At 36.9% G+C, this 21,336-nt stretch overlaps 1 protein-coding gene across 4 annotated transcripts in view; it reads left to right on the top strand.

Annotated features, from left to right (window-relative positions):
- WDR72 (WD repeat domain 72) overlaps nucleotides 1-21,336 on the top strand; it is a 214,113-nt gene that overhangs the window by 18,440 nt on the left and 174,337 nt on the right. For 3 of the 4 annotated variants that reach the window (XM_057306315.1, XM_026518516.4, XM_026518515.4), the window contains exons 2-3: nucleotides 11,129-11,293; nucleotides 15,664-15,770. In XM_057306315.1, the coding sequence (XP_057162298.1) occupies nucleotides 11,141-11,293; nucleotides 15,664-15,770 (260 nt within the window). In that variant the 5' untranslated portion in view covers nucleotides 11,129-11,140. Of the gene's footprint in view, nucleotides 1-11,128; nucleotides 11,294-15,663; nucleotides 15,771-21,336 lie in introns of those variants that run through there. The other variant, XM_044391077.3, reaches the window with a different exon arrangement.

Raw genomic sequence — 21,336 nt, 5'->3', positions numbered from 1 at the left:
ATAATACACACTTTGATAATTAAAAATAACATTTTCCTCAAAATTATGTTTTTCATTTACACTATTTAGAAATGATAAAATTATATATATATATTATTGACAGCGGTTTTGAGAGACTATATGTTATTGAAGAAGGGGGCAAAAACAAAAGGAAGGGACAGTTGGAACATCAACTACTTTCTGTGGGTCACAACACAGGCTCTGTGTTCTCATAAGCCCTTGGATGTGTCCAGAGCGCTTGTTACTTACGTAGTACTGAGGCCACGTTGGGACATTGGGTGGGATATATATATATATATATATATATATATATATATATATATAGTTATAGTTATAGTTATATATATATGTGTGTATATATATACATATATATATATAGGTATACCTATATATATATATATATATATATATATATATAACTGTATACCTAGTGAGTGAGTCATTTACATGGGTTTTTCCCCAAAGAATTTAAAACTGTGGGTTGTGAGCTTCTCGAAGGCCATTCATCTTCTCATCCTGAAAATCCATTGTGATATCTGGGTAGGCTGCTGTGAAAAATTTGTGTAGAAATTATTTGAGAGTCACTAAAGAGTAGAGTTGTGTGTGTGTTTATGTGATTATTTTAATACTATACTGATGATATGATGAAATAGTGATCATATTGCTTATATAAATTACAAAACATAATATCAAAGTATAAAATGTTGTGCTTGGTACTGTGACTAGATCCCAGTGAAGGACATTTATTCGCCCTTTATAGGAGAGTCTGTAACTTTATCCCTGGCCATGCAAGTGTTTGGTTTGGTTTGGTTTGCTTTGGTTTTTGAAGTTACTTTTTTTTTTCTCCAATGGGAGTGTTTATTTTAAATTGCCTTTAAATCGACCAGATTTAGAAGTCATTAAAGGCCTGTAAACATCTATACATAGTCGTGATTTAGGCATTCTGAACTACCATTCAGGCATTCAAATTTGGAATACAATAACTATAAATTGAGGGCTGTGATAGAGATTTGTAATCCCTTTCCAAAGCTTTTAAAACTTGTCTGGACACATGATTATTTGCAGTAGGGCAATATTCCTCTCCATATCACAGAGTGTCCCTTAGAGACTCTACAATAGACTGTTGTTGTTTTTTCCTTAGAGGTTTATTTTTGATTACCAATTTCTGGGGAATTGTATAGGGTCTCAGGTTGTGGGTTTGTTCTCTCCCCTGTTGATAACAAAGCACTGCGTTTCTGGAGTTACTTTTTAATTTAAAAAAAGAGAGAAAAAAGAGAGTTTGGGAAAAAAGTGACTTCTGAGATGTACAACCTTCTAATCAGTTACTTACTCTCACTGTACGGTTTGCTTAGACTCTCAGAATCTCAAGAGTTAGAAGTGATCTTAAGAGTTGATCTAGACCACATTTCTCATTGCTGACTTACAAGTGAGAGGGATTAGATTAATGATCGATAAAACCACATCTTGCCATAAATTCTAGATTTATGGGAGTTTATAAAATATGAGTAATAAGTATGAGGTATAATGATAGCATAATTCGTATATTTATACCCATATGCTTTTATTTATATCATTGAATTTATTCCGAATAAGAATACTGAAATGTAGGCAGTGCAGGTGATAGTGTCATTTTACTACCTATTAACTTTATAATCTGGAAATAAAGATAATTATGGCAGCCCTAGAACTAGGTCTTTGAAATCCAGGTCTGTTTTCACTGTATTTAGCAATTTAGATTATTCAGGATGAATTCTGGTTGAGCTCTGATTTCCTGTGGCTTTGGCCTTGGTGCTTTTTGTTTTTGTTTTTGTTTTTTTTAAAGATTTTATTTATTCATTTGACAGAGAGAGAGACAGCCAGCGAGAGAGGGAACACAAGCAGGGGGAGTGGGAGAGGAAGAAGCAGGCTCCCAGCGGAGGAGCCTGATATGGGGCTCGATCCCTGAACGCCGGGATCACGCCCTGAGCCGAAGGCAGACGCTTAATGACTGAGCCACCCAGGCGCCCCTGCTTTTTGTTTTCTAATCTGGATGTGAATCTTATGACTTTTAAAGGTTTTAATCTATGAAATTCTGGACTTACTTGATTTTCTAAATTCCAAGTGCCTTGTATTTTGTTAGGTATTAAACATTTTCCTGGGTGGACACTTGACTAGACCTGAGTTTTCAGACTACAGTGTACATTCCCATTCATGTATTTATTCTTTCAACAAATAGTTATCAAATTCCTGCCTGTCATAAATCCTTTTCTGGGCCCTGAGGATATAGCAATGGATAAGACAGACAGAGGTCCCTGCCTTAGGAGGATTTAAAAATCTAGTGGATTTGAAATGAATTTAATTTGAGTAAGAATAAAGCAAAAATGTAATGGTGAAAAAGTTTGATACATGGGTAGCTGCTTCCATGATCCAGAAGTGTGGAGCTAAAATAACAATAATAGTCATTTGCTGAAAACCACTCTTCCACATTACAAACATGATCTCATTTCACCCTGACAATAACTCTGATTTAGGCATCATTATCATTTTTCCAGGTTAGAGATGAGAAAATGGGAGCCAGAGTGATTAAGTGACTCACATTCAAGTCTAACCTGACTTAAAGTTTTTTATCTTAATCAGCTCTCTCCTTTTGGAATATAGAGCTGAAAAATGATAAAGAAAATAATTTATTCAACCAAGATTTATTGTTTTCTTATGTTCAAAGCACTGTGATTCAGGCACTATAGGGAATATAATAATGATCGAGGAATGATTCCCATATTCACAAAGAATATAGAAGAAAGAAGCATCAAAATCATATAATACAACAATATTATTTAAATTTAAAATAACATTTTTCAAGTACCCACTATGGGCGAGACGTTGTGCCAACCGAGGCCTGCCCTGCGTCCTTGCAGTTGTGTTTCATTTCATTAGGGAAACATCATTGCAGAGTAGATAATATTAGGGGAAATTAGGAAACCAGAAAAAGTGACTGGTTATCGGGTAGACAACGTTGCAATGATTCCAAGTAAGAGAAGCTAATTTTCCAGAGTAACAGGGATATAAATAACTCACCTCAGGAATTATTTATCTTCAGCATGATGATAGTTAATCATTACAAGTGTATTAATTCTCTGGCTAATGTTCCCCAAATTTGTTTCTGCTACAGTTCTGCTGAGCGATCTAGAGAAATTTCCTTGACTCTGGTTTCCCAGATTGAAAAGGTGACAAGAGAGCCCTTTAGACAAGAGCCAAGCACACATTGCCTATGGACACAAAATGCCCAGTTTCCTTTGGAACAGCGTGACCCCGAGTACGCCCTTTTCTACCACGTCTTGGTTCTCAGAGGCACACAATAGTAAGCCAAGTGTGAGGCCAAAGTGCAAATGATTTTCAGATGGCGATTTCTGTTGTAATACGAGAAGCTATGCTGCAAAGACTAATACACAGTTAGGAGGAGTGTTTCTTAGGAGCAGAATGTTAGAATACACCCATGCGGTTCTTCTCAATACGAGCTTTATGGTCTTTCTTCACGTATATCACCTTTACCTCCTATCCGGGGGAGTGAGCTCTCCTCCCCAAGTGAATTTCCCTGATAAGTGAAACTTACTGTTTAACTCTTTGTCTTAGAATTGTTAAAACTGGGGCGCCTGGGTGGCACAGCGGTTAAGCGTCTGCCTTCGGCTCAGGGCGTGATCCCGGCGTTCTGGGATCGAGCCCCACATCAGGCTCTTCTGCTATGAGCCTGCTTCTTCCTCTCCCACTCCCCCTGCTTGTGTTCCCTCTCTCGCTGGCTGTCTCTATCTCTGTCAAATAAATAAATAAAATCTTTTAAAAAAAAAAAAAAAGAATTGTTAAAACTACTACTTCCTGCTTTACTGCCTTTTTTTTTTTTTAAGATTTATTTATTTATTTGAGAGAGAGTGTGTGTGTGAGGGGAGGAGCAGAGGGGGAGAGAGTCTCAAGCAGACTCCATGCTGAACACAGAGCCCGACATGGGGCTCCATCTCACCACCCTGAGGTCATGACCTGGTGCTCAACCCACGCACCAGCCAGGCACCCTGCTTTCCTGCCTTCTTAAGCAGAGTGTATTGGCCATCTCATCATCTCTTATTCAGCCGGTCAGTACATGATGAGTAATAATTGTCCTGGGTTGGAATACCATGGAGCCCTCAGAGTGATGGAGATATGGGCCCATGACTTGGCAGCTTGAATAACAGGTTTTGGGGGGGGGGGGGGTTGGTCTTCTTTTTCTTTGTTGTGATTTACCTTTTTTTCCTGTGCTTTTTTTAGCTGGAAATCACTATGCTCCCACTTTCTTTGCGTCTTGCTCCCTCATTCTCTAATCTGTTGATGTGAACACAAGTGAGCTGTTACGTGAGCTGTCGTTTTACCAGGAGGATTAGAGAGCTTAGCGGGTTTACCCTCGGTGTTTTCATATGTGTGAATGTGCCTCCTAAGTCCCCAAGATTACACTCCAATATAGTTTTTGCTAAAATGGGTAAGTGTGTGTGTATGTGTGTATAATTGTGTGTAGTTTTACCCCCCCCATTTCTAAGGTCACGGATATATTTGTGTTTTCTGTTTCATGTCCATTCAGTTCCAGGGATCTGTATTTCTATAAAAATTATTTCACTTAATCTTTCCAGATTTTTGGTGTATAGTTATTTATAATATTTCCATTTAAAATATTAATGTTGATTACAGTCATTTTCTCTTTACCTTATATATATATATGTATATATATACACACACACACACACACATACACAGGTGTTTTTAATTTCTTCATTATCAAACGTGCCATAGATTTATTCATATTATTTCTCCTTTCATAGAACTGTGTTTTGCTTTTGTAGATTATTTTCTTTTAAAAAAATATTAGTATGTTAATATACGGTATTGTCTGTCTTACATTCTTTGTATTTACCTTGATCTTTTATATAAAATTTTAATTTGGATGTTTAGTTCATTAATTTTTCATATTAATATATGCATTTAAGGCTGTAATTTTACTTCTAAAACATACATCTGGAAAGATTTATTATACAAAGTTTTCACTGTCTTTGGGTTTTAATAATATTTAATTTGTGTTATGTTTTCTGGGTAGCCCAGAGTCCATTTAGAAAATATATATACATATGTGTGTATGTGTGTGTGTGTATATAAAATTTAGTTCCCAAATATTTAGAAAGGGAACACTGGAAACATTTGTCTGTATGTGTATGTGTTGAGTAGGGGAGGTTCAGATTTGTATTCATTTTGGTCAGGAAATGTTGCCTACATAATATTAATCATTTGGGATTTGTTGACATATTTCGTGGTCTAACACGGGCAGTTTTGTAAATGTCATGTGCATGATTTAATAAAATGTGCTTTTATTTCATAGCTGGGTGCAGGAATCTACATATGTCCATGATATTACAAATGCAAATTCAAGTATTTTATACCTGACTTTTTTCTTTGTGGTCTGCTTGATCTGCATATTACTGATTGTGATATATGAAATCTTTCTCCTTAATAGTAAATCTGTCTGACTTTTCTTTGTAGTTTGGCAAGATTGTGTTTTATGTATTTTGAGGCTCTGCTATTCGGTACCTAGAGATTAGAGATCATTATCCCATTCTAGTGAAAAATGTGTTTAATCATTAGAAAGTGAACCCTTTTCCCCCACTAATATTTTTACCTTAAAGACTATTTGTCTACTATCATACCAGTTTTCTTTCATTACTATTTGCCTGGTATAACCTTGTCTATGCCTTTATTTTCAATCTTACTGTGTAAATACTTTAGGAATTTTTTATAAATAGTATATTCTAGGTTATATTATCATTGAAAACCCTTGTTTTTTAGCTAGTAAGTTTAACTCATCTATGTAACATCATCTACTTATGGTATGTTTATATGTGAATTTACCATTTATTTGTGCATTTTCCATTTTCCGTGATACTTTGGTATGATTTTTTTCCTCTTCTTCTGTTGGTTTCTTTATTGCCTTTTACCACACTACTGTTCGGAAGTTACATACTATTTTTTTAAAATATCTTGTTATGAATTTTTACCTTAAGAAAATTTGAGTATTTCTGCTCACTCCCTACGTGTACAAGAATATTAGAATGATCCATTTCCTCTTCTTTAGTGTTCTTACCTGAATTTTCGTTTACTTCTTTAACTCCCTAATTAATCATCTTCATCATTATTAATAATATTATTTTACAGGTAGTGCTCACTTCGATTTGCTTGTGTGTTTACCAGTGGCCTTGCTCACCATTGCATCTGTATTCCACTTTATTCCTTTCTTTTTGATTTAATATATATTTTCCTAAAGTACATCCTTTTGTAATTCTTTGAGCAAGGGCTGTGAACGCTGTACTCCCTCAGGCCTTACTTGTTGGAAAGATGTCTTTATATTGCCCTCACTTTGAGTGATAGCTAAGTATGAAAACTTAGGTTGACATTCACCTTCAGCACTTTACGGGTAATATTCCAATAACTTCTGGCCATAATTTTGCTGTGGAGAGATCTGCTTCGAGCAAGCACCCTTGCTGTTCCTTTTTCAGGTAGTTTTGTTCTATTTCTTGCATGTTTTGGCTTTAGTGTAACTACAGTTTCTCTAGGATGTGCTTTGGTGTCCATTTATTTCTATTTTCATCCTTCTTAACACATTGGATTCTTAAATCTAAGTTTTCATATCTTTGAAATATTCTGGAAAATGGTAGACCCGTTGACTTTTTAATAATATGCTTTTAAAAATATTTCGAACTTAGGAGTAAACAGTATAGTACAAAGAACTATTTTTGTGAAAACTTCTTAGTGGTAAGTTGCCAGTCTTCTCCATCTTCTAAGAATTTAGTGTGTACTCCTTAGAACAAAGATATGCTCCTACACAATCACAATGAACCTTTTAAAATAGGAAATTAGCATCGATATATAACTACTATTCAGTCCTAGACCCCACTCAAGTATTGCCAGGTATCCCAGTAATGTCCGTTGTAGTAAGAGAATCTAGGTGAGACCCATGTCTTGCATTTAGTGGTCATGTCCTTTGAGTTTTTTGGTTGGAGCCTTCCTCAGTCTTTGACTTTCTTGACCTTACCTGGCCGTTTTGAAAATTACAGGTCAGTTATTTCGTAGGGTCCTTCAGTTTGTTTTAGTCATGACTAGATTCAGGTCACACATCTATGGCAGGAACACATGTTATTCTCATGGCATCCTGTCGGGTGGTGCGTGGGTCCAGTTTGTCCCTCACTGATAATTTTTACTTCCATTACTTGCTAGGCTCTTCCTGTGTGAAGTTACTCTCTTATTTTCTTTGTAATTAGTAATGATCAGTAGGAATGCGTGGTTTCCCATTTTATTCAGTGAATCTCAATCTGTTCCTAGTATGATTCACTTTGATGCTCATAATTATCCATAATTTGGGCCAGTACCTCCTTACCCAGCGTGAACTTCATCGTCACCCCACTTGGGCTCTAGCACTCCGCACTGGCTCTCCCTTCCATACAAATACCCTTCTCACCTCGCACTGGTTTCTGAGCCCCACACCACGGCCACTTCCTTTATCATCCTCATGGTGTGAACTCCTTCCTTCTTGCTCAGGCTCCAACACCCAGTATGCAACAGCCTTGCGCACGTTGTCCCTTTTCACTCTGCTTGGACTGTGCATCTCACACGGGGCTGTCCACGTCTGGGCATCTTACTCATCCTCCCTGGGCTCCACCTCCGTGTGTTCTCCTATACAGATGCCCTCCTCATACTACTGAGCTCTGACACTCCAGTCATGCTTTCTCTGCCTATTGGTTTTAGGACTGAACTAGCCAGAAAGAGAAAGGGTTCTACCTTTTTTGGAGCTTATATTAGATAAATGTTGGGTGTTTCCATCATCTGTAGCTCTTAATATCTCTGATTGATTTTAACTCTCTGATTTTTTTCACTCAACATCCATTTCTTAATCACTTCTTGCCTTTTTTATTTTGTAATTTCTTGAGAGTTATCTTTAAGTCCATTGATTCCCTCTTCACTTGAGTCTGTTTTGATATATTCTCTTCACATTTGTTATATTCCAATGATTATATTTTATTCTAGAAGTAGTATTTGTTTCTTTTAAAATTCTGGTTATTTTTTTATAGGCTGTCTTTTTTCCTAAGGTTTCAAGTTTCTTCTTTTGTCTCTTTAATAGTTTTTTTTTTTTTTTAAGATTTTATTTATTTATTTGACAGAGAGGGAGAGGGAGAGAGCACAAGTAGTGGGAGCGGCAGGCAGAGGGAGAGGGAGAGGGAGAAGCAGGCTCCCTGGTGAGCAGAGAGCCTGACATGGGGCTCAATTCCAGGACTCTGGGATCATGACCTGAGCCGAAGGCAGACGCTTAACCAGCTGAGCCACCCAGGTGCTCCTGTTTAATAGTTTATCACAACTTAACATATTTGTTCTTCTTTCACAATAAGTTTTATATTGTTCTCTTATTATTGGTTCTGGTGGTATGGATTGTTCTGTTTACTAATGGTTTATTATTTTCTTGAATGCTTTGTAGTTTCTTATTGCAAGCTTATTTGCCACTGGAGTTACTTGTATCTGTGAAAACCATATGCAGTCTTGGTTGTGAAAGTATCTTCCAAAATGCTTTAAAAAAACTTTATTAAAATGTAATAGATATGCAGTATATTTATATGTATTTATAAGTCTACATGTATGTATTGAAAGTATACTATTATATGTGTTTTACATATGTGTTCATTCATGAGATAATCACCGCAGTCAAAATAATGAACATATCTACCATCCTCAGAAGTTTCTCTATTCTCCTTTGCAATCTCTGTAATCCCTGTTTCTTTCTCCTGTTCATAGGCAACCACTAAGCTGCTTCCTGTTGTCCTAGAGTAATTCGAATTTTCTAGAATTTTATACAAATGGAGTCATATTATATTTATTCTTTTTAGCTACTGTTTTCATTCAGTATAATTACTTTCAGTTTCATCTATGTTGTGAAAATTAAGAGTTCATTCCTTTTTATGGCAGAATAGTATTCCATTGTGTGGCTATCCCACAATTCGTTTATCCATTCACCTCATTTAATGGATTTGAGTTTCCAGTTTTGGGCTATTATAAATAAAACTCTACATGTAGAAATCTTTTTGTAAATATTTGCTTTCTTTTCTCTTGGGTGAGACCTAGGGATGAAGTGACTGTGTAACGTCCCTGAGCACATGTTTCACTTTGTAAAAAAAATTCCAAAACTGTTTTCCATTGTGTATTTCCAACAGCAATGTATGAGTTCTGTTGTTTTACATTCTTAACACTTGGCATGATTTTTTAAAAATTTGAGATATTCTAGTTAAGCGTGTAGTGTTTTTGAGAGGCCCCCCACTGATATCATTGACCAGAGAACAATTACTTACCTGGATTTCTGCATGTGGGGATTCTGGCCTTGTATGTATGTAAAGATATTTTTTATTCCAAATCTGTTTGTGGTTTAGGTTTGGCATATTTTTCTTAGGAGATTTGGAAATAAGCTTCCTTATCTTTCTGAATAGTGTTGGAGTTTTTCTAGATTCCATTTCATTGAGTAAGGAAGATTTCTTGTCCTTAAGCGGGGATTAACAGTGACTCAGCTCCCATTTCAGATTTTACTTAGATTTGTACTGCTTGGAATTCCCTAGACTTATTTACAAGCGTAGCCATGAGTCAACAATTAAAACACACATACACACACACACACACACAAACACACGTGTGTGCGCGCACGCATGCACAGCATTGTTTCTCTGTGTTTGAAGTAGAAGTCCAGGCTCCAGTTACAGTGTTACTGAAACCAGAACTCTCTGGTTAGCTTAGTAATGTGATCAATATGTGTGGTCCTGATAGTCTGAATTGCAAAGCTCCAAATAGTTCCCATAGAAATCTTGGTTTCATGGTACCTGGGGACCACTTGTGTACTGAGCTAAGAAGTGAATCATCAGGAACTTGTACTGAATACCAAACAACTGAACAACAAATAAAATTTTGAAAGCAACCAGTTTATGGGTTAAGCATGGCCTACATCAAATTTGTGCTCATGGTGTCAATGCATACTCATGTTTATATGTGTGTGTGTGTGTCTATGTGTAATCAAACATTATAAATGATATGTACCATAAAATTTAATAACTTATTTTGGTGCTTATCCTTCCTATGCCTCAGAACCAGAAGTCCTGTAGGACAGAAGGTTTTCACTTTGTTAACTTTATCAAGCCAGATTTGGAAAGTAAGCTAAACATGGGAAGTAAATTGGTATCTTCCTCCCTCTCTTATCTTTGACGTTTTTAATGAGACTAAATATACACCATAAAGTCATAAGAGGAAACTTCCTAATTTACTGTAAAGACTTAAAGCATTATTCATCACCAGATTATTTGTATTTCAGAAAAGAATGGGGGAAACATTTAACTTAGTGTGTCACAGACTAATGCACATACCACTAGGTGTATTTCAGATTTTGGGTGGGGCACAGGCAAGCATTTTTTGATAAGTATATATATTCATCTTAACCCTTGTAACTAACACGTGAAGGTAGTAATTTCATGAAAATTCGTGTTGAGGAAGATATCAAATACAAAAATAGGTGAAATAAAAATTATTAGAAGTAGTATAGGTGGAACATGAATATGATGATATCAGGAGAGTCACATGTGAATCTTTGAAGACTAGGAAACACTATTTTTTGTAGAAAAGATTTACTTAACTGGAAAGTTCAGATATTTGTTACATAGGTGAAGTGGTGACATTTTTGGGGAGAGAGAGTATGCAAACTGTCTTCAAATTACAGCGTGTAGCCAGCTCTGTTCTTCTTGAGAGGCCTTGCTGGACTTTGAGCAAGTCAGGATCACCCGTAGTCAAAGCCGTGTGTGGAGTGGGTGGACTATTCTGTCCTTGTCTTTGTCAGCATCAATGATCACAAACTGGGCTAAAAGTCATTGCTGTGTGGTGAATTAACACTGGGCATGGTAATTTCAATGCCTACTGACTGCCTTCTCTAATTGACAGGGAAGCACCCTTTTCCCCATCTCTGGGAGAATACATCCCAGAGGTGTAGATCATGGTAAATCCATTCGTGACATGATCAGTCCCCCCACATTTATGAATAATGACTGTGTCCATTTTCTCCTGTGTTCAGAATCCTCTCAGCATGAGGTCCTCTCTACAGGCAGTAGCGCTCTGGGGGAAGAAGGCCCCTCCGCACAGCATCACTGCCATAATGATCACTGATGACCAGCAAACCATTGTGACTGGAAGTCAAGAAGGTCAGCTCTGTCTCTGGAATCTCTCACCTGAACTAAAGGTTAGTGAAAATGATTCACTTCGAAGCAGACGGCACTCACAAAATAAGCACAACTTGCTTCTACCTGCCATGACGGTGGGAGTTTTGCATGATTGTTAAAAAGGTGCTCCCTGAAGCAATAAATTGGCTTTACTTCTGAATTTGGAGAAAATGAAGTACTATATGATGGATCAAGATCATATTTGAAAATTAGATTATGAATATTGCTAATCTTAGCTACCGGCTAAGTGTTATCACCCTTTAAGCTATGCTGAGTTTTACCGTTTTACATCCTGAATTATATGTTTAAGTAACTGAACTACAGACATGTAAGTATAATTCTAAAAATTATGGCTCATTAATCTAAACAAAGGGCACTCTTGAAAACCGCTATTAACTAAATGAGTAATATCTTAATTATCTGGGTGTTCCTGTCAGTTTGGCCTTCTTGCTATTCTTTTCGTCTCTGCTTGCCTGTGATTTTTAAAGATCCCATCAGAAAGCTCTAAATCCAATTTACTATTGTCGTCTTCCTATCTCAGAACCTGACCTCACCTAGGATTTGGCCCATTGATTAGCAATTAATTGTCCCTGTCCCAAGTCATAAACATTTAACATATTAGAATAGATATTTGCTTAGTGCTGGCAGCCTCTGGACCCAATTTGAACATTTAAACTAATGATGTACTTAAAGTATACTGCCCTCATTAAGAAGCCTTTTAAAGATCAAAGACTATTTTTAGCCTTTAAAGTTTGTCACTTTAAAACCTAAATTAACAATTAATTGTAATTCTATTTTATAGTGTAATTAATTAACATCTCCCATCACAGAGGACTTACACTACAGGACTGCCAAGAACTGCAAAGCAGACCAGCTCAGCTCAATGTTTATGAACATTCCTGAAAGAAGGAACTGGTGTTGCAACAGCTGAGCTTTGAAAAGTGGCCCTCACATTTATTATCTCCTAGAGATACTTCTGAATGGCTTAAATGGTCTTGCCACCCTTTTTAATGTTTCAAGTATAGTGTTTTCCGGCTGAGTAGTTGTCTTGTAGCACGTAGGTTGCGATAAGCTTAAGAAATTTGGAAGCCTCGCATCTGTAAGCCTCGCATCTGTATCTTTTTACGTAGGTTCCTGGTATTTACTCAGCGTTTGTTCAACATGCATTTATTGACTACGTATTATAAGTTAGGTAGTGTGCTAGGTACCTGCGTCCAAACACAGATGAGAAGACTTGGTGCTGGCTGCGCAGGGGGCTGCAGTGTAGTCGACGAAGGACATAGGCTAATGCAGTGCACTGATGTGATGATACAAGATACTCTGAGTACCTGAAGTGGTGAGGGATTTAGATTAAAAAAAAAAATAATAACTAGCAAGAGCTAACGCCACATGCTAATTAAAAGCAGTGGCAATATTAAGGGATTTCGAGATAATTTATGCAAGGAGATGACATAATCCTATATTAGTATATTTGTGATTGAGACTATCATTTGGTATTAATGTGAAGGGCATACCAAAGGGAGGGGGAGAGGAGATAAGGGGCAGTGACTATGGTAGGAACTTCTACATTAATTTAGTCAAGAAAATTAAACACAAACAATGAATCATGGAACACTACATCAAAAACTAATGATGTACTCTATGGTGACTAACATAACATAATAATAATAGTAATAAAAAGTTTTTGAATATGAACCAAATCAGTGACAGAGGGGTTGAAATAGAGATGAAAAATGGAAAGATATTAAGAAGAAAGAATATGCAGAACTGAGCCACTGATTGGAGTGTGGGTAGAAGGGCAGGAATAGTTAAAGATACCCTGTAGATTTGGGGTTTGGGTGATGGGTGAGGCTGGTGATGTGACAGTGTCATGGATTTGTAGAAGGAATAGAGGTGATTAGAGAATAGGAATAGGAAGGGAAAGGAGGTGATTTAAGTTTTGGACATCTTGGAGTATCCAGGTATTTATTAGGGGATTGGGAACACAGTCTCAGCTTTTCCCTGTCCGTGGGGGGTGGGATTGCAGGCTACAGGAGAGTAGAGAATAAGCTTCTCATGACATGCCCAGGTAATGCATGCTGCTTCCAGGCTCAGGCTCTGACTCCCAAAGACCTCTTCGTGAGGTCTGCCAGTGAGGAGCTTCTCCAAGTTTCATGCTGGAAACTACTTCACTTGTCTTTCCTGGTATTGATTGCTGGTATTTATAACACTTTTAAGCATGGAGAAAGCCGAGCTGAACATCCTCCCAGATATATTCCCTAAGTATTCCTATGTTCTATTTTTCTTCTATTTAATACTCTGAAGGAAACACAACAGTGACAAAATGAAGAATAACGAGAATAGCAATATTGTGTACAGGAAAAGAATGGAGAGCTTGGTCAAGTTCTAATATTTACCAACTTTCATATGGAGCAAGTGCCATATTCTTTGAACCTTGATTTCTTCATCTGTGAAATGGGCATTAAACCCTGTTCGTAGTTGCATCAGTGCCCGAATATGGTGGATGCTCATCAAGTTGTGTGTTCCCATTTGTGCTCTTGGAAGTTCCTGAGGTGAGGGGTGGGGGTGGGGTGCACAATGAATCATGGAGGTAGAGCCTATGAATAGAAGTAAAGGTCCCCTGGATTTCATCATGACGATGAGTAGGTGTGATGGTGGATTTTTTTGTTGCCTTTACTTAAGGCAGTTCCAGAATATGATAAAATGAAGAGATATAATGAATTGTCACAGTTTAACTACATGTGGGGATTTAGTAGTAGAATGAGGACTCCCATCTACAAAGCAATGGAGTACCATTATGCAATTTTGTCCATAGATTTCTTCCGGGAGAAGAAATCTCCTTGATTTGCCCTAATTCCTTGCTTAACTTGGCCTGTAAAAAATGGAAAGGTGTTAAATTCATAGGGGTATGTGTTCCAGAATTTAGTGATGGGGAAAGATGGTATGTTGTTTTTTGAGATGGAATCATCTGGATTTCCCAGGAAAAAGGTAGAATAAGGTCAATGGTTTTAAGCAACCACAAAACTTCTTCGTAGCTCTTGAAATTTAGTCTAACAACAGGTCTTTAGAGAAGCATTTCTGATTGTGATAGAAGTAAGATGAAGGCAGAGAATGATTGTGTTTTGAAGTAATTTGTCCTCACTGTTATGATTTGGTTATCATCTCTGGATATGTCTGCATAGTTCAGAAAAAGCATAATGAATTTTATTCCCCTCAAGACAAGTTTTATTACCTACAAATTTTCTAGTTATTCAAATTAAATTTTTAGTCCCTATTGACAACCTCTTTTCCACTTGAGGGGATCCTGCCTGTCTTTTGTTTTGTAGTTTGATTTGAATAATCTTGTTTTATAAAATAAAGAGCAATAAACATCTTCCACACAGATAATGGAAGAATTAGCCCTTGGTGCTATATTTCTTAATTCATGTACAGTAGAAAGACATTGGCTTTTTCAGCAATAGCTTAGTTAAAATTTTATTTTTAGGGGTGCCTGGGTGGCTCAGTCGTTAAGCATCTGCCTTCGGCTCAGGGCATGATCCCAGCGTTCTGGGATCGAGCCCCACATCGGGCTCCTCTGCTGGGAGCCTGCTTCTTCCTCTCCCACTTCCCCTACTTGTGTCCCCTCTCTTGCAGGCTGTCTCTATCTCTGTCAAATAAATAAATAAAATCTTTAAAAAAATTTTTATTTTTAATGTGGAAAAAATTAATTTTTACTATTTCTGAAGCAGGAAACCAAATAAGGTTACGATAAGGTTATAATGGTTACAAAAAAAAGGTAATATTTTCCTTGTATTATTTTGTAAACTCATTTCTAAATTCTGAAATTTGCTCATTAATATGCTGCTATCAATTGAGGCACATTTTGTGCATCAGAAACATCAACACTGACTTATTTGTATTCAAAACCTAGGTGTTGTAAAACAGGTCTGGCGATTATTTAGGTTTTGTGGTGGATACAAAACCAAAGCCAAAAACAAAAAAAAATGTGTACAATACATCTCCTATGTCTAGACGTTTATTAAGATTTTTTTAAAAAACTATTTGAGAGAGAGCGGACATGAATGGTGGGGAGAGGCAGAGGGAGAAGGAGAAGCAGACTCCCCACTGAGTAGGGAGCCCGACACAGGGCTTGATCCCAGGACCCTAAGATCCTAACTTGAGCCAAAGGCAGATGCTTAACCAACTGAGCCACTTAACCAAGTGCCCCTGTATCTAGATGTTTATTCTGTGAATTTTGATATGGCATAGATGAGTTTTCCTAAAACCTATGTAGAGCAAAAACATAATGTAGCAGGGTTTCCTAATCAGAATTATGAATACTTACATAATGTGATGTTGATATTCTTCAAAAATTTATAGCTGTTTAAAAGCTTACCCTCATCATTTTCAGATTTCAGCTAAAGAACTTCTATTTGGTCATTCGGCTTCAGTAACATGTTTGGCAAGAGCGAGGGATTTCTCGAAACAGCCCTATGTTGTTAGTGCTGCTGAAAATGGGTAGGTAAGATGTGCACAACTTTGTGTTGCCTCTCCCTTTTTAAAACCAACGATGGGGTACAGAATTCGGGGGCTGAAGGAAATCTTAGTGATTTTCATGTTCCTTTAATATAGAGGAAAATTTAGATCTTGAATGGTAGAGTGATTTGTGTGATGATTCCAAGGAACATGATCAGTACTGTGTCTCCCAATTTAACTCTTTTTTTTTTTCTTGCTGGATTAATACCAAAATAAACACTCCAACTTGTGTATCGGGCCTTGTGGCAGCCTCACTGTGTAAAGGGTAACGGCAAATGCCACCTGTTGAAGAATTGAAAACGGAAAAGTCTGGGTGCTTGTCATTTTCCATGGAGTAACTCACTTTGAGCTCTTAAGTAAACCTATCTAAGCCTTCATCATTTTGTAAAACAAGTCAGTAGTTATAATCTTCATGTTACACACTTGTCTGATGTCATTATAGGAGAAGTAGAGGAGAGGGCTCAATGGCAAGTGAGATGGGGTGGGAGAAGAGAAAGGAACATAGACTGTGATTTGGGTGCGGTTTTATGGAAGCAAGGTTTATTCCAATGAAATAGGATTAAGCTGTAAGAAAAAGCCTCACCAATGGAAGACGAGTTGGCCTCTGCTGATGAGTTATTTGCCAAAATAGACTCAGGAATGCGGAATCAGTTCGGCATGCATTTGTGAATCAGGGATTGGATTACTGCTTGAAACAAGAGAACCCCCTCCTTTTTTTGTTTTTAACCTGAGGAGAAAGTATATGGCCCTGAACTCTGAGAACCAAAAGAATAATGAGTGTCCAACTTGAAGAAACTGAATAGTTTAACAAAATATTAGTGAAACGGATATCAAAGTGGTACCTATTCTCATAGTTGACAGCAAAGCCATCATTGTTAAACTTAGAGAGATTGAACTTCGGGTGAGGCTAGAGTGAAATGCCCTGGTACCTTCCTTTCTTAACAATTGCTAGTAGCTTTCATATGCTAGGGCTGCCACAACACCTGCTACACAAGCTGACATATTTATTGCCAGCTAGAGAATTTGGAAGATGGTGTTTTTGTTTTTGTTTTTGTTTTTCCTGAGACTACTTGGAGAATTGAGAAAAATTAATTACTAAATGAGAAATAGCTCTGAGTTCCAACCTGAGGTTTTTGCCCACAGTAGTCTAGCTCTAAAAAAGAAACAAGGTTAATGGACATATTCTTGATGATAGATGAATTCAGGTGTACGACCCTGCAAATATGATTATTAAAGAGCCAAGGACTCTGGTTTGGTCTTCCTTTCCCAAGATGATCTGAATTTTCTAGAATTCTGTTCCTTCAAGATGCAAAACTTGGCCTGCATCTGTAAGACAGTTTTTAGGCAGTATCTACATTTCAGCTACTGCATACTTAACAAATCCTACTTTAACCTGTTGAAAGTTACTAAACTAACTAGGCTTGGTCCATTATGTCCCAAACAATAATGATTTTTTTAGCTTTGAGAAGACTTGGGAAGTGACTGTAAACTTAGCATTTCTGCTTCCAAAATGTTCAGAGGAGACCCAGAATTGCTGTGATTCAGTTTTTCATTTTTTTCCCAAATTATAGTTCATCAGTAGGCAAAAGGCATAAGATTCAGGAATTCCAATGAATTCCAGGATGACTGAAAGGAAATACATACGTGTCGAAGCAACAGAATGCCAAAGAAAAGAAGATCCTGAAAGTGGTTAGTGGGAAAAAACAGTTTATAACAGAATGAAATTAAGCTGACTTCTCAACAGTAAAATTGAAACTAGACAGCAGTGAAATATCTTCAAAAAGTTGAGAGAAAACATCTGCCAACTTAGAATTGCATGTCTAGCAAAAATATCTTCCTAAAAATGAGGTCAAAAATAATAACATTTAGGACAAATACTGAGAATGCTCAGTGCTAACAGATCTTCTATGAGCAACAGAATTCTAAGTGATATTCTTCAGTAAGAAAAGCAATGATTTGAGAAGGAGGAGCTGAAATGGAAGAAGGAATATTGAACAAAACCAGCAAAGTTTTAGGAAGTGTAAATAAATACAGACTATTAGACAACAATGTTTATGTTTCTCCCATGCCCTGCTCCCATACATATATGCACAATCCTAGTCAGCAGTTGCATAGGATAGGGTAGTGACCAGATTCCACATATTCTGGTGTTCTAGAAGTGGGTAAAACTGTTGATTAACTTCGGACTTTAAGCGAGATGTACATGTTGATATGTCCAGGGTAGCTGCTGAAAGAACACATAGAAGAAATAAAAATAAAAGAAATAGAATACAGAACTTCCAACTTGGAAAAGAAAAAAATAATGTTATTTAATCCAAAGGAGACAAAAATAAACGGGGCAAATGGAAAGCACAAAATAAGGTAGTTAAGATAAATCTGACTAAAACCGTAATCTCAATTATACAGAAGGCCTGAGCCCTCTAGTTAAATCACAAAGATTGTCATACAATTTAAAAGACAAAAACAGCATAAGAAAATAGATTAAAAATAAATGGATGGAAAAAGATTTATCAGATGAATACCGACCAAAATAACGTTGAGATAGCTGTATAAATATTTTATATTAATAAATACACACAGTTAGTAAAACCTTAAGGCACAAAAGCCTTGGCATTGATAAAGAGGGTTATTACTTATTAATAAAACTTTCAATCACCAGCAGGAGATGAGACCAGAAAATTAGGCAGGCACCCAGTCTTAGGGCCTTCTAGAACAGTGTTCCTCCAACCTGAGCTTGCATCAGGACCCCCTGTAGAACTTGTGTAAATACAGATTTCTGGGCGCCACTCCCAGAGGTACAGGTTCAGTAGGTCTGCGCTGAGCTTCAAGAACTTGCATTTTATTTTTAAGAACTTGCATTTCTAACACGGTCCTGGACAATGCTGAGGCTGCTTGTTCAGAGAATATATCTGGTGTAGCGAGTATTCTACAAGGGGGGCAGTAAGAGAAAGTATGATGTCAAGAATGACTTGGGAAACTCATTGGTGATGATACCAGTTATGAGGATAGGAAACTAAGGAGGACAGATGTTATGCTTCATTGTGAATATGAGGAGTGTGAAGTCTTGCAAGTCATCCACGTGGAGAGATATCTAATAGCTAGTTGCATATGGAAATCTAGAGCTCAGTGAACAGGTCTGGGTTTCCAGTGTCATATACATGGTATTCGAAGTGATGGGAGTAGGTAATTCACCCAGAGAGGATGTGAAATGTGAACACGTAAGAAAGCCTAAAACAAAAATCTAAGGAAAATCAGCATTTAAAGCAGCAGAAGAATGGAGCCTGAGAAGGCCAATGAAATCCCAAAAGTATAATGGAAGACAAGAGAAAAGAGAGTTTGAAGAATATAAGGGACTTGGAATTCAAGATGGCAAAACCGTGTTTTTCTATTTCTATTAAAATAGAAATCATAACAGTTTTATAAGCACACAAATATAAGAATAGGAATGGGGCCAAGAGAAAATAGTGTGTTCCTGAAAGTAGAAAAGTGGACAGAATGGTAACTGATCTCTTTATCCACTGGGTGAATTTTTTATTGGGGCGCTAAGGTGGGGATGTAGAACTGAATAAGGAAAAAAGGCCTTTTCTCCAGGAATTCAGTGGGAATTTAGCAATTTTGTAACTTTGTATGTTGTAGATACTTTCCTCTGGGTTCTTTTCAGTGAAATTAAAAAATCAAGAATTTAAAAACTTTGAAAATTGTTAAACTTTTTTTTTATAATTCAAGGTGTTTAATCTCTGTAGAAATGTTGGGAATAGTATTTCAAAAGGAAAAGAAGAATGTACATTTTAATAGTCAATTTACCTATGTTCTTATTAAGTATGTAACTTGTCCAGTTCCAGCTAAAATGTCAATGCTGCTTTTGATACACACACACATTTGCTTTCTTTCCTTAAAAAGAATTTATAGGCAAAGAATCAGTTTTTGCTTTGTGGTATTTTTGTATTTCTCTCTCTCTCTCTCTCTCTCTTTTTTTTTTTTTTTTACTTTAAGATAGAAAATAAGATGATAAGAAAACAAATAGGGAAAGCATTAGATTCCAAGAGAGTTTAGAAACATTAGCATCACTGAGAGAGCTTTTACTGATGCCCAGGCTCCAACCTTGAAAAATATGATTTAATTAGCGGGGCTTGATGTCTGGGTTCGGTCCCAGACATCAGTATTTTTAAAAAGTTCCCTGATAATTCTCATGTACAGCCAGTTTAGAACCACTGGTTTAGAGATAGACTTATCTAGAAACAGACTAACTGACCAAGAGCTTTGCAAAACAGATATGCCAGGACCTCAACCCAGAGCCACAGAATTAGAATCTCTGTGGACAATTTTTGAAATATGCACAGGTGATACACAGCTAGAGTTGAGAACCATGCTAATAAACTCCAATTCCTTGTGAAGCTAAAATTTTATATTAATAGCAAGTTAAGGTTCTATTTTTTTTTTTACCTTTGAGATATATTATTTCAGTTTCTACCTCCTTCCCAGTTTTATTTTTCACGCACACACACGCACACACACACACACACACACACACACCCACACACACACACACATTTTCCCCTTGTTTTACTGAGTTTTCATATTACCTCAAATCCTTTTTGGAATAAAGTCAGATATAAACAAAGAAAAAACTTACGAATATTTTGTTTCTATATCCAGAACAGGGTTTGTCAACCTCAGCACTAATGACATTTTGGAGCACCGGAGAAGTCTTTGTTGTGGGGCCATCCTGCACATCCTAGGATATTTAGCAGCATGGCTGGCCTTTCCCCACTAGATGGCAGTAGTGTGTTCCTAGTGGGACAATCAGAACTTATCCCTTACCATTGTCCAATGTCTTTGGGGGGCAAAATCGCCCTAGGTTGAGAACCACCGATTTAAAGATTGATTTCCAGGGTTTGGCCAGAAAAACGAAAACAAAAAAAAAAAGTCCAGCAAACAACAAATGCATCTAGGATTTACTATTATTAATTCATATCTTTTGCTTCTTAATATCAGCTTCTCCCTTTAAAGCCAATAAAGCTTTCATTTATTCTTTCGTGGAAAGTTTTGCTTATGTGTTGAAAGTGTCAGAACTGAAGGATATTGCCAAACAACTCCGAAACAGCCATTCTGGTTTTCGTGACCTGAAATCATGTAGATTTAAATTGTCCTACGCCGGATGATATATTTTGTAGCTGTATTTCATAATTTTATGTACATCCTTGTAACATGTAGGAAAGCAAGTCAGAGTTTTCTAAACAATGAGAATTTTCTAAATATGTAGTGGGGGGTGTGATTTCAGCATTTCAGGATAAGCCAAGAAATAAACCCTATCAATGGTAGACCAAATGTAGCCTCTTGGTGGCGCTGTTTATTTTTATAAAAATGATACCTCACCTCCAGGAGATGCAGCTCTTGATGCATTATGCTTTTCAGAATATGTAGTTTAAGTTCAGTGAAATAAACCATTTTCAACAGGATGCGGTTTCCATGGAAAGATTGTTGTATTGTCACTCTAACAGACTGTGATAGCTGGATCCACACAATTTGGTTTAGGTCAGGTTGGCGC

Source organism: Ursus arctos, unplaced genomic scaffold (assembly GCF_023065955.2).
Source record: "Ursus arctos isolate Adak ecotype North America unplaced genomic scaffold, UrsArc2.0 scaffold_36, whole genome shotgun sequence".
NCBI classification, from domain to species: Eukaryota; Metazoa; Chordata; class Mammalia; order Carnivora; family Ursidae; genus Ursus; species Ursus arctos.
This window is presented reverse-complemented; position numbering and strand designations above follow the sequence as displayed.